This window comes from Trichoderma evansii (assembly GCF_050947405.1).
Source record: "Trichoderma evansii strain SZMC 28006 chromosome Unknown GGI43scaffold_29, whole genome shotgun sequence".
Classification (NCBI taxonomy): Eukaryota; Fungi; Ascomycota; class Sordariomycetes; order Hypocreales; family Hypocreaceae; genus Trichoderma; species Trichoderma evansii.
This window is the reverse complement of record NW_028145177.1, coordinates 81337-93120: the sequence shown is the minus strand read 5'-3', so window position 1 is coordinate 93120 and position 11784 is coordinate 81337. Positions and strand designations below refer to the sequence as shown.

The following is an 11784-nucleotide window of genomic DNA, read 5'->3' as shown; positions in this document are numbered from 1 at the left end:
CGCATTGGTCATCAGTGGACGCATCATCTGGCCTGGCCGTTAGTCCCAATCCGAACGCCCAGCTCCATCGACCTGCGGTTTTGCGTTTGGCGCAGGCTCAGCCCTTCCGTCCCGTCCATCTTCATTTTCGTTCTTCATTCTCATCTCATCTCCGACTCCTCGACCTCGTACCGCCGTTCAATCTTCTGTTTCTTTCTCGCGCTCTCTCCTCGCTGCCACGTTTCTACCAATCCGCCTCTTTTAATTCTCTCCTTTGTCGTTTTCTTCTGCATCCCTTGATTCTGACTGCGCTCCTTTTTTCCACGGGCGCTCGTGACCAGCCGATTACGACATCGTACCTTTTCCCCAAGTCTACGACACTGCGTGACTTTGGCAGAATACAGCAGCAGCCATGTCTGGGCGTTACGAGAGGGTATGTAGGCGCGCATCGCGACGATTTCTTATTTTTGGTCACATTTTTATGGGATGTTGAGACTGACATCTCTCCTCCGCAGGTAAATGCCCATGATGATGAGGACCACGACGACGTTTCGCAGCGACGAGTCCAGGTCCCCAATTCGCCACCGCCATCCTTCCATTCCCGCGCCTCTTCGCCAACAACACGAAATGGCCGAGTTAACAACGATCTCGCCGATGCATTCGATGATGATGCGAGCGACGATGAGACAGACGATAGAGCAAGATTAGTCCGACAGGACTCTACACCAACCATCAGATCAACCAACGACTCTGCGCGACTCTCTGCACCGACGGCACCAGTTTCCACTCCGACCACATCGGATACGACTTCATCTGGTTCACGACCCCCCCGAGTGATGGGAGGCGGATTTGGTTCCGATGGCGTATTTGCGAATATGTCAGCCCGGCCGGAGCGGACGGACGGCAATGCCGAGAAAGAAGAACAACCACCTGTTTGTCTACCCTACTTCCGAACCCTCTGGAAAGATTTGTTATGAATTCGTACTAATTACGGTGGAATCGGTAGACTTATGAACAAGCCGCGGCTGATGCTGCTCCGCCGTACTGGGAGACAACGATTCTTGCACCCGGCTACGGTGGCGGCGATGAAGTTTACGTCGACGGCATGCCCGTTGGCTCTGTATTTTCCTTCATCTGGAACGGCATGATCTCTACCTCATTCCAGCTCGTCGGTTTCCTGCTCACCTACCTCCTCCACTCCACCCACGCCGCCAAGAACGGATCGCGAGCCGGTCTTGGTATCACCCTTATCCAATATGGTTTCTACATGAAAGGATCGCCCGACGACCCGCCAAAGATGACTGGTCCCGATGGATACGCTGCGCCTCCAGACCCCAATTCTCACGACTTTGACGTTCACGATGTAACTGACGGTCCTGGTGGGCCCGGTATTTCTGGCAGTGACTGGATGGCATATATCCTGATGGTTGTGGGCTGGTTCATTCTCATCAAGAGTGTGGCCCAGTTCATGAGAGCCCGACGACACGAACAACTCGTCTTGCAGAGCCCCGATCGTGGACTCAATGTCCCTATTATTGCTGAGGGCGAGAGCGTGGAGCACGTGGTATAGAGTTTGTTGGTTCTCACGTTGTAGATTTGAATCTTTTGCAATTGCCACTGTCTTGGGTCATTTTTATTAGAGGCATGTGGGCATCGATACCACTACGCTAGTCAGCTTTTTTTTTTTCTTTTTCTCTTTTCTTTCCTGTTTTGTTTTTTTCTTATTCCTTTGTTTCCCCAATGGGATGGATTTCAGGCGTTACGGACGTATGCATTATTAGCTCCGAGGTATAACGCGTAGCACGCTTCTCTTATTTCCTATGTACAAAGCATGGATAACCAACAATTTATATCTGACTTGTTCTTGCTAAAACTGTCTTATTGGTGCACTTGAATGTCGTAATTATTTTTCCTTCGCTCCATTCTAGCAAATTAGCTATCTAGGTATCTACCCGCTAGTTGAATTCATACCAGTCCGAAGGATGGGATCTATCAGCTCATGTTCATGCTTCCCATCTAGATCTTGTTGCAGATCGCTGTACTGCATCGAGAGCTTACAGTCTCAGGCTACAGGCCATAGGCCACTGTACAGGCACACTGCAGGCGTTGCAACGGCCGCTAACGCGCACCATCTAGCCCCCGCGTGCGGGGTCCTGAGCTTGCAGCGCTATTCTGCCCCGCTAACCGCTGTGGCCTGAGCCTAATACCGCTTTAGTACTGCGACCTGAGCAAGCTCATCGGCAGCTCGTGAGTGGTGCCTTTGACGTCTTTCATACATCATATGGGCGGCGATACTTTGAAAATAAAAGAAATTTATATCCTCACTTAGACTTTTTGCGAAATCTGAATCCGGCCACAATGCCGCTGAGGTGATACGCGTGATTTTTTTATACCATCGTCAGCACGGGCATGACAAGTAGCCGATCCTCGCTCTGCAGCTAATTCCCACAAGTCATTGATTGACTCCCACCTATCGCGTGCCTCTGCATCAAGAGAAAAACTTATTCTGGTGCTACTATCGGCTAGGCCGGCAGTGGAAAACAAATAAAAACTGGCGCCTCGAGCTCTCACCACTATATTTGGAGCCAGATTGTCCAGATCGTGTAATCTTTTCCTGAAATCCGCTGGAGTCTGCTTTCTTATCGCAGGGAGCCTTCAAGCTCGCAGAGGCATCAACATGGCGTGGCGGTGTTCAGGGAGCTCCAATGCTGGGCTCATTGCAAACATGTGGACGAATGGCCTCATTAGCGATCCGCTGGTCAAGGAGGCGTTCCTAAAGGCAAGCTCGGCTATTCAATTCTGATCTTTGTTGGGTTGTGGCGGCTATCTATTCTGGTAGCCCTAGAAGGGGCAGCAGGGAGAAAGCAAAGAGAGAATCTGTGAACATGCTTCTCATTATCGATGTCTCTAACTCGCCGTAGGTTGACCGAGGCCATTATGCTCCTGCTATGCCATACCAAGACTCTCCACAGCCCATCGGCTACGATGCTACTATTTCTGCGCCGCACATGCACGCCTCGGCAGTTCAGCATGTCCTGTCTCGCCTCCTTCCATCAGAGACATCACCGGCTCCACGAGTCTTGGACATTGGCTCTGGTTCTGGCTACCTTACCCACCTCTTTGCCGAGCTTGTTGGAGACCGGGGGCTTGTAATAGGGCTGGAGCATATCCAGGAACTACGAGACTTGGGCGAAGCGAACATGGAGAAGAGCCCCGAGGGGAGGCAGCTACTGGAATCAGGAAAAGCAAAGTTTGTCGTTGGAGATGGGAGGCTGGGCTGGGTTGAGGCGGCACGACAAGGCGAAGAAGCATATGGTACGGCATGGGATGTAATTCATGTTGGTGCCGCTGCGAAGGAAGTACACGCTCCGCTACTGGAGCAGCTTAAGGCCCCAGGATGGTGAGTTTTAGCCACGGTCTCCATCAAGCATACTTAGGTACACTAACCGAGACATTGCGACCATAGCATGTTTATTCCTGTGGATGACGACTCCACGGCGGTGGGGTGGAATCAAAGCGTGTGGCGCATCGAAAAGGACGAAGAGGGGAACATAACGCGGAAGAAGCTATTTGGGGTGCGTTATGTTCCGTTAACGGATGCGCCAAAGAGGTAGCTTTACGTTGTGGGAAACTTTCCACCTCGCAAGATGAGTACTTATTTCTGAAAGCCATGATGAGTCGATTTCCTTAGGCTGGTGAATTTTGGCTCAAAATGATGAATTATTCAAGCTTTTTATTGAAGCAGAAGCCGTGTATTAGGCATATCTGAGTATTTTAACGAATGTATTATTATGATATGCAAGATCCAACATGTACCTCGCCCTGATCTAACGCCTAAAAGTATCTATTTCATCTTTTTCCTTTTTCCTTGTTGTATCTCTCTCACACTTTTCACCCTTCTAATAGTACTCATCTATAAATAGGACAAAGTTGCGCCCCCAAACCATCGCACTCAATTTCCACTCTTACAGCCAACCAACAGCCATCACCAGCGCCGTCACTGCTATTAATACGCCGGATTGGTACCTGGTGCCTTCGCTAACAATTATCGTAGGATGAGGGTGAAAGCATCCTCCAGAAGGACAGGCTAAAGTTGGTGGTGGAGGACCGACCTTGCAGTGCTCACCATCGCACACAGGAGCTGGAGGTGGTGGTGGCGGATGAGAAGTGTGAACAGGAAGCCAAACGGGGCAGCCTGGAGGACAAGAAGGGAGGCATCCACCAGGAGGACAAACCATGCAGCCTTCAGGAGGGCATGGAGGGCCGCATTTCTCAGGACATGAAGGTTTGGTGGGCTCGGCTGATGTCGTGGGGACATGGCAGCCCTCTCCTGGGCAGTGTGGAGTGGCCTTGGTGGGAGAGAGAGGACAGTTGGTAACTTCGGGAGGGCAAGCTGTGATGGTCTTGACCGTGGAGGTGATATATTCGGTCCGGATACCAGTCCATTTGCTCTTGTCCTCTTTCTCACAGTCATCGTCATCATGATGGTCCATTTCTTTCTTGTACAGCGAGTATCGCTTCTTTCCCGTCACTGGACATTGCGGGCCACCGCATACACCCGCCGTTCTGTTGCCACCAATGCACGGCAGCGAGCAGACAGATTCGTCGAGGATCTTGTAAGACGGTTCGGTTTTCGATGATGCGTCGTAACAGTTGCAGCTACCATCCATGGCAGCATATTTGCCCTTGGCGTGGCATGCATACTGGCACTGCTGGACAGTGAAGGGGGCAGATACATCAGCTTTGTAATTGAAGACGGGCGGCTCAGCTTCGACGCATCCAATGTATTTGAATCCGGGGGCTGCAAATTCAGCTTGAGCCGCTACGCTGATCGCCATGAGACTGGCGAGGAGAGCGAATCGAGACATGGCTTGCTGAGTTCTAGATATGAAGGAAAGAAAATTGTATGGCGATGTTTGATAGTATTGATTACAAATTGGTATCACTGGAGGAGGATGGCTGTGCGGCGAGATACAATGGATTGAGAAGAGAAATATTGCCAAGTTATATAAATCCATTGAATACCATGACAGTCATGTATTATCTCGCCTCACAATCAGATGCTAGCGAGTCTGGGGCACGAAAAACAATGCACGACGTTTAGATGGGCCGGTTTTTGACACAATGCCACCACTGGGGAATGAACAGAAACGCGGAGCTTCACATACGATCAGACACGTCTGTGAGTGTAAGAGATCGACTCAGGAGCCTTTTTAGGGGGATTTAGAATGCTACGTGTGAGGATAGATCAGCAAATGATGGTATGCGGTACTTACGTACCGCGCCGAGGTATGGGTAGAGCTTTGAAAAATCGAGGAGTTTGACGCGTTGAGGTTGCGAATCTCAGCTGAATAGAAAAAGGCGAAGCTGAGACATTGGTTTGGCATATCAAACTCACTGACAAGCTGTGTGTGCAGAATGGGAGGCTGGTGCCGCTGGAGTGTAAAAGACAAGCGATGATCCGATCACAAGGAATGCTCCAGGCTTAACGTTGACACCAGCCTCTGTCTTCAGTCAAAAATTTTGGGTGCGATTTTCGCGCTGCCAAGTTTGGACTAGACGAATTCCAGAGATCGAATCGAATCGTCGGATCGCGCAACCTACTAGCATCGCTTTATGGCTCTATACATATTATCTCGCGATCTGAAGGGCTGCTGCAGCAGATTCCATACTGGCTCGAATCCAAAGTAAAGCTACGGTCCTTTTTTATGCCGAATATAACTTTATCCCTATTCACAAATCTTGACGTTATTAGGTTTAAATTGAGTTATTCGTAAAGGATAGGGTTAACAATTAGGACGGCATGGCTGCTCATTCACAAGTTGTGGATAACAATGGGAGAATGAGGTACACCACCACCTACCTATACACAATAAATAATGCACTTTTATCTCCGTCTTGACGCCTCATATTTATGCCTTTGATTAAATTTTTTACCTAGCTATTTCATAATCGTGATACCTTGACTCATCCAGTGGAGTTCGCTTAAGCTGAAATAGAGTATACGAGGAAGTCGTCGCCAATTTTCGGCGCTGCTCGCAAGTCATGTGTTTTGAATTATAATCTAGCAGTAGAAAGATGAGTCTTTTTTGAACCTAATTGCTTCTTTCATTCTCTCGTATGCGGCGCCATGGCGGCTTTTCAAGTCTCGCTTGCACACTGAGACCCAGTTCCAGACGACTCGTGAGCTTTCATTAGAGTCGCCATCAAAGCTGCAGCTTCATGCACTGAAAATCACCATACTTATACGGGGAAAGCGCATTGTTTGAATATCCGGGATTGCTTTGTACCTAATTGCAGGTCGTTCGCACAAAAGGTACATGTACGCCAGATAGTTTAACTCTTGTCATTACCCCATAATTTGACCTAGCTTCGGCAAGCCACATAAGCTCAGGAACGATCATGCGGCCTATTATCATTGCACTGAACATTGTAAACTCAAACGAGGCGTCATGAAATTACGTAGGTAATACGGACAATATCCGCCCATCCGCATTACTGTCAATAAACTTAAAAGATGATTGAAGCTGCAATAATTTTATAAACTGGCCATACTGACCCGACCATCTCACTCTCCAGCTCAAGACTTCTGCCAAGCTTCAAAATTTACCATCATCCTAGGTCCCAAATTACTTATTCTCGCTACTCTACGTATACTAAATACCAGATTCATCACCGCCAACATGCCAATAAAAAGCATGGCCCAACCATGGGTGTGGCTACCCCTCGCCTTCGAAGACATGTTTGAAAGGCTTACAGGCCGATGGTTCCGTCCAGTCCATTCAGACTACTTCATACATACGACCATGCGACGCCCTCCGGCGCAATGCATCGACGATATTTTGGAACCGCCCCCACAATACCAGCAAGAAAGAAGAGCACCTCCTCTCGTTGGCGAATTGGAGATGTTGCAAGCAGAGCTTTACCGCTGCCGGACTCGATCATCCAACGGCAATGATGTGGAGAGAGAGCTTTTAGATGCAGATGCCGAGCATCTGAGCCAGTGGATCGAGCATCTGGAGTATCTTGTATATATGGAGGCGGCCACGACAATCCCTTCTAGGTATCAACAAGAGTGTATGGCTGCTAAGGTACTTAAACGAGTCTTCAAACGCAATAAAAACCGTCAGATTTGAACTTTACATAAATTCTTTCTTTTATTTATTTGGCACCTATTTTTTGCAATCACATAGCTTGATCATATGCTTAATCAATACCATCCTCGCGAGTCTCTACCAGTCCTGAACGCCGCCGGCGCAGACAACTTTACCAGCATCCTCGTCTCTTTCTCCCTCAGTAACTGCCCGAATAAACTGTCCTCCAATAGATGGCTCACCCGCACCCAGCGCCTTGAGCCTCTCCTGAACACCACCTAGGTTCGTAGCCAAAAAGCCCGGGCTGATGCAAAAAGTCTTGACACCATCGTCATGCAGCAGCCAGTGCCAGTTGAGCATCACCATGTTGAGCGCCGTCTTGCTACTCTTGTAGCCCAAGTTGGCAGCGACGTTTTCCTTGGGCCATCCGGCTTGTGGCTTGGGTGCCCAGGGAGGGTAGAAGCTCTTGGAGTGGGCAGTGAGGGTGGAAAGTCCGGAAGTGATGAAGATGAGACGAGGGGAAGAGGACTTGATCAGAAGAGGGACGAATTTGGCTGTCACTACATGAGTTCCGGTAACGTTGACATCATAAGCCTTGTTGAAAATGGAGCGAATGTTGGGAAGGTCGTTTGTGAAGTCGGAAGTGTCAAAAGCAGCGCCTATTTATTTAGACAAAATCAATCTCATGTCAATCTCATATTCTTCAATAAAACATTTCCTTCAGATGCAAACTCAGAATTACGAGGAGTTAAATACACACCTGCATTGTTAACGAGCGTATCGATTCGGTCCACCTTGGCTTTGATAGCCTCATAGGCCTGATCTATAGACTCATCGCTTTCCAGCTCGAGAGCGACAGGCTCAAGAGTGCTGTTAGATGATGGAACCTCCTTGGTGATGGAGGCAATTGCCTCTTGGCTCTTTTCCAGCGTGCGGCAGCCGACAAAGATGCGGTATTGAGTAGATGAGCCCAGGAATGCTTTGACGGCTTCATAGCCAATGCCGGAGTTGGCTCCCGTGATGAAGACGATGTGCTTGTCAGCCATGATTGATAAAGTTGTTATATGAATATAGAAAATTGTTTATCTTATTACTTAGTTTTATTCTGTTTTTGAATTATGACTTCATGAGATATATATACTTTTCCCCCTCGCAGCCTTATCCCCACCGGATTTTATTCTGACCTCCTGTTACATTCAGCTCAAACACATGCATCATTGATTGATAGTCCTAATTAGAGTTGACTCTGTCTTGTCATTTGCTGCACAACCATGCTCTATTGCTGGCCCGAGCCGAACTGCATACTGGAGAATCCGGAGTTAAACAAGTGGAATAGCCGCTCGCCGCGCGAATCGTGGCGTTATTTCCATCTCGGATAGCCGAGAGAGTCCGCGTTTTGTGGGGGTTACTGCGTTGGATACACCGATTCAAGACATTTTAGAGCCTAAAAATCAAAACTCCAGCATTATGGCCGTCGAATAATTCATATAAGTCGTGTTATGGCATGAGAGAGGAGAAGAATGCTGTACTAAGTTTTTTACTTACATGACTTGGTCTCTGCTTATGGAAACTTACTGTAATGCTGACATCCTGCTAGGTACATGACTACATGTACCCATCTTCGCCTTCACTTACACGCCCTCATTATACCAATGTACTCAATCCGCTGTATATGAATTCTGCATTTCATACCGTACTCGTGCTACAGATAGCTATATTCAAAACAATACTATTGCTAATAATATAAATACATAGACAAAATAATACTCCCAAACTGCGTACTTAGGTATACCAATTAGCCCCACAATACTCCGCATCTCTATATGCCGTATCTTACCGTCAGATTGCCCAATCTGGACAGCTTCCAGATATCTCTTGTCTTCATCTGGTTGTGCATAAAGTGCTAAATCGTTGCTTAATCATGGCGCAAACTCCAATCAAAAAGGTCTGCCTTGTAGGAGCCAATGGTACCCTGGGCTCAGTTATTCTCAAAGGACTTATTCAGGCAGACTGCTTCGACATCTCCATCCTCCAACGCTCTAATTCTTCCTCCTCCTCTTCCTCCTCCATCCCAAAAATTCTCGTCCCCCCTGAGCTCCCAGTTGAGGATGTCGCAAAGGCCTTAGCCGGCCAAGATGCTGTTATTGCAGCGTTCCCGCTTGGTGAAGGCGACCAGCATCTACGACTTGCAGAGGCCGCATTCCAAGCCGGCGTGAAGCGCTTCATCCCCGCAGATTTCGGGAGCTGCGATGCGAGCGACCCTGAGCCGCAGAAGTATCTACCTCTCTATCGTAAGAAGACGCTCGTCCGTGAGAAGTGCGAGGCTCTTGCTGCGAAGGCAGCCCAGGAAGGCTCTGCTTTTTCATGGACAACCGTCATCTGTGGGCATTTCTTTGATCACGGCCTGCGCGATGGACTTCTCCATCTCGACTTTGACACACGAACGGCTCAGATCTTGGACGGCGGTGCCATCAAGGCATCTACTTCAACGCTGCCCCGCATTGCTGAGGCAACTGTCCGTGTCCTGCAGAGGGCTGAGCAGACACGCAACCGTGCCGTTTATGTCCAGAGCTTTAACCCATCACAGCTTGATGTTGTGGCTGCCCTAGAAAAGGCAATGGGAGAGCCATGGCATATTAAGCATATCGATTCAAAGCCATATCTAGCAGATGCTCAACAACGACTAAAGAGCGAAGATCCTCAAGGTGTTTTGGACGCCATTGAGGATATTGTCTTTGTGCTTGGAGCTCTGGACGCGGACTGGACGAAGAGAGATGGATTTGCGATGGATTTGTTGGGTTTGGAAGATGAAAATCTGGATGATGTTGTCCAGGGAGTGGTGTCTGCGTACAGAGCTGAAGTAACCAAGTAAATGTCATACTTGGTCACATTAAGGGGCTCATTAAGGTTACAAATATAGAGAATTTAGAATTTCCGTGTATCTCATATTGGGCTGAGGCTATAATGCGTATCTGCACGAATTCGGGGTTACAGTTTGTATGTGAAATCCTACAGGCTCGCAGTGCTGTCTTCTTTACGACTAGCTATATGCATGCATACCTCCAATGCTTTAATTCATTTCTTTCCCCGCCAAATGAATTGGTATGCAGTGAGCATACATGTACGTATATCTATGCCAGATAAGTGGTCAATTTTAGCTTTAGCCTGTGTTGGCTCATGGAGGATCTGAGCTAGCTTCATGTACGTGCATTGCTACACGTACCTATACATGATCCTACCTGAGCTTCATGTCCAACGACGGGTCAGAGTGGCGATATTCCCTTGTAGGTTCAGGCACGTTACAAGGCCCGTCAACTTTCTTTCAAGCTTGAAGCTTAGATCCAATCAAGAAACATTCACCACATGATGCTCGTCTCGCTGGACCCCAACCATGTCTTGCATCTCGCCAAGGAATCCATCAACGTGAGTTGTGTGAGTTGTACTACACCAACGAGCGCCACACAACCCATCTGCGTGCATCGCAGTATCAAGAGCTGAGAACTGCGGTGGTCAAAATGTACACCATCACGCCCCTTGATGAAGGCATCCAGGACGTGGCAGCCAGTATTAGGTAACGCCAAGATTGTGTCCGTCAAGTATTTGGAACCCCTGGCGGCGCTCCAGGAAGCAAGATTAACCGGCCATAGCCATATCCTCACATCCAGATAAAAGCTTTCCCGAGAAACAATAAGTCTCTTATAGTTTATCAGAGAGTTGTTCCAAATCCCAGCATTAGTGATTTGAAAATGCGGCCTACAATGACCGACACTATTTTCGTGCTGACAGCGTATGACACTACCCGAGCAAAGAGTTCATAAGCTTACATTATCTTTGCTCTTCAGCTGATTCAAAAGCCTCAATATAGATCTTTTATTGGTAGAGTTTATTCTCTGGCTGATGATAACCCAGCGAGTCCAACTCCTGTTTATGCGACACCAGTGAGTGATGAGAAATCGTCCGCATCGCCATATAGCTGCGTTCCCACCGTTACAGTGACGACAAACCTAGGCACAAATGGGGGCTGTGCATTTAACTGCTTCAATGATTTTTGTATTATCGATCGTGAGACTGGCCCGTGCAAACGAGACTTCAGTTGTATTACTTACCATCATCATTGCTGCAGACTTTGTGACTTTGCCATGCGGATGCTCACAGGCTGCGGGCGTAGCCACTCAGACAATCACCGCATGTGCGACATCGAGTCCCTGCTGGAATTGCCATACTGGGTTTCCTTTTACTACAACAGCCACAGATTGTCCAGAACCGACAGGAGATGATTAGGAAGCAGGGGCTATTCGATACGTGATTTTATCTCGAGGTCACATTTGGTGGATTGGGAAAAGGGGAAAGGGGGAAAGAAGAAAGAAAAGAGTAAACGATAAACGACGTGGTGCATAAGGCTATGACAAATGCTCAAATGCACATCAGTAGTATGCAGCAGGTTTTTTTTTAGAAGCTCAATGTTGCATGGCTGCAGATGTCATGTATGAGATAGCACTGCATACGGCTCTGATATCACCTGAGCGGTGACAGGTGCGTTAAAAGGCGGGGAACGAGGCTGGATAGATATTTTAAGAAAAAAAATAGGATGCAATACTTCGTACTGATATCTATGCTCCGATGAACTGACAGAGTGTACGATAAGAGAGCGTACGAATTGCTGTGGCTGGAGGAAACCCTGAATTATGAAGCTGGGTTTCTTATATTTGGA

At 48.1% G+C, this 11784-nt stretch overlaps 7 protein-coding genes across 7 annotated transcripts; 5 read left to right on the top strand and 2 right to left on the bottom strand.

The window, feature by feature from the left end:
- Positions 1 to 109: 109 nt before the first annotated feature.
- On the top strand, positions 110 to 1852 carry GGI43DRAFT_416769 (metal homeostatis BSD2 family protein). Its single transcript, XM_083207340.1, has 3 exons — positions 110 to 412; positions 495 to 911; positions 986 to 1852. The coding sequence occupies exons 1-3, from the start codon at positions 392 to 394 to the stop codon at positions 1547 to 1549; spliced, it is 1002 nt and encodes a 333-aa protein (XP_083056006.1). The 5' UTR covers positions 110 to 391; the 3' UTR covers positions 1550 to 1852.
- Positions 1853 to 2504: 652 nt separating this feature from the next.
- GGI43DRAFT_228436 (protein-L-isoaspartate O-methyltransferase) lies at positions 2505 to 3727 on the top strand. Its single transcript, XM_083200478.1, has 3 exons — positions 2505 to 2758; positions 2901 to 3379; positions 3446 to 3727. Exons 1-3 carry the CDS (start codon positions 2657 to 2659, stop codon positions 3591 to 3593), a joined length of 729 nt encoding a protein of 242 aa, XP_083056005.1. The 5' UTR covers positions 2505 to 2656; the 3' UTR covers positions 3594 to 3727.
- A 217-nt stretch (positions 3728 to 3944) lies between these two features.
- GGI43DRAFT_388039 (uncharacterized protein) lies at positions 3945 to 4847 on the bottom strand (the record flags this gene model as incomplete). The annotated part of the gene is made up of 1 exon (XM_083204010.1): positions 3945 to 4847. One exon carries the CDS (start codon positions 4845 to 4847, stop codon positions 3945 to 3947), a length of 903 nt encoding a protein of 300 aa, XP_083056004.1.
- Positions 4848 to 6443: 1596 nt separating this feature from the next.
- Positions 6444 to 7261, top strand: GGI43DRAFT_228328 (uncharacterized protein). The gene has a single exon (XM_083200476.1). The coding sequence runs from the start codon at positions 6663 to 6665 to the stop codon at positions 7113 to 7115; it is 453 nt and encodes a 150-aa protein (XP_083056003.1). The 5' UTR covers positions 6444 to 6662; the 3' UTR covers positions 7116 to 7261.
- GGI43DRAFT_228325 (uncharacterized protein) lies at positions 7164 to 8577 on the bottom strand. Its single transcript, XM_083200475.1, has 2 exons — positions 7834 to 8577; positions 7164 to 7732 (listed from the first exon to the last, which is right to left on the bottom strand). Exons 1-2 carry the CDS (start codon positions 8117 to 8119, stop codon positions 7212 to 7214), a joined length of 807 nt encoding a protein of 268 aa, XP_083056002.1. The 5' UTR covers positions 8120 to 8577; the 3' UTR covers positions 7164 to 7211.
- A 417-nt stretch (positions 8578 to 8994) lies between these two features.
- GGI43DRAFT_388036 (aromatic alcohol reductase) lies at positions 8995 to 9945 on the top strand (the record flags this gene model as incomplete). The annotated part of the gene is made up of 1 exon (XM_083204009.1): positions 8995 to 9945. The coding sequence occupies one exon, from the start codon at positions 8995 to 8997 to the stop codon at positions 9943 to 9945; it is 951 nt and encodes a 316-aa protein (XP_083056001.1).
- A 655-nt stretch (positions 9946 to 10600) lies between these two features.
- On the top strand, positions 10601 to 11564 carry GGI43DRAFT_228353 (uncharacterized protein). The gene is made up of 4 exons (XM_083200477.1): positions 10601 to 10660; positions 10721 to 10860; positions 10939 to 11135; positions 11197 to 11564. The coding sequence occupies exons 2-4, from the start codon at positions 10820 to 10822 to the stop codon at positions 11352 to 11354; spliced, it is 396 nt and encodes a 131-aa protein (XP_083056000.1). The 5' UTR covers positions 10601 to 10660; positions 10721 to 10819; the 3' UTR covers positions 11355 to 11564.
- Positions 11565 to 11784: the final 220 nt, after the last annotated feature.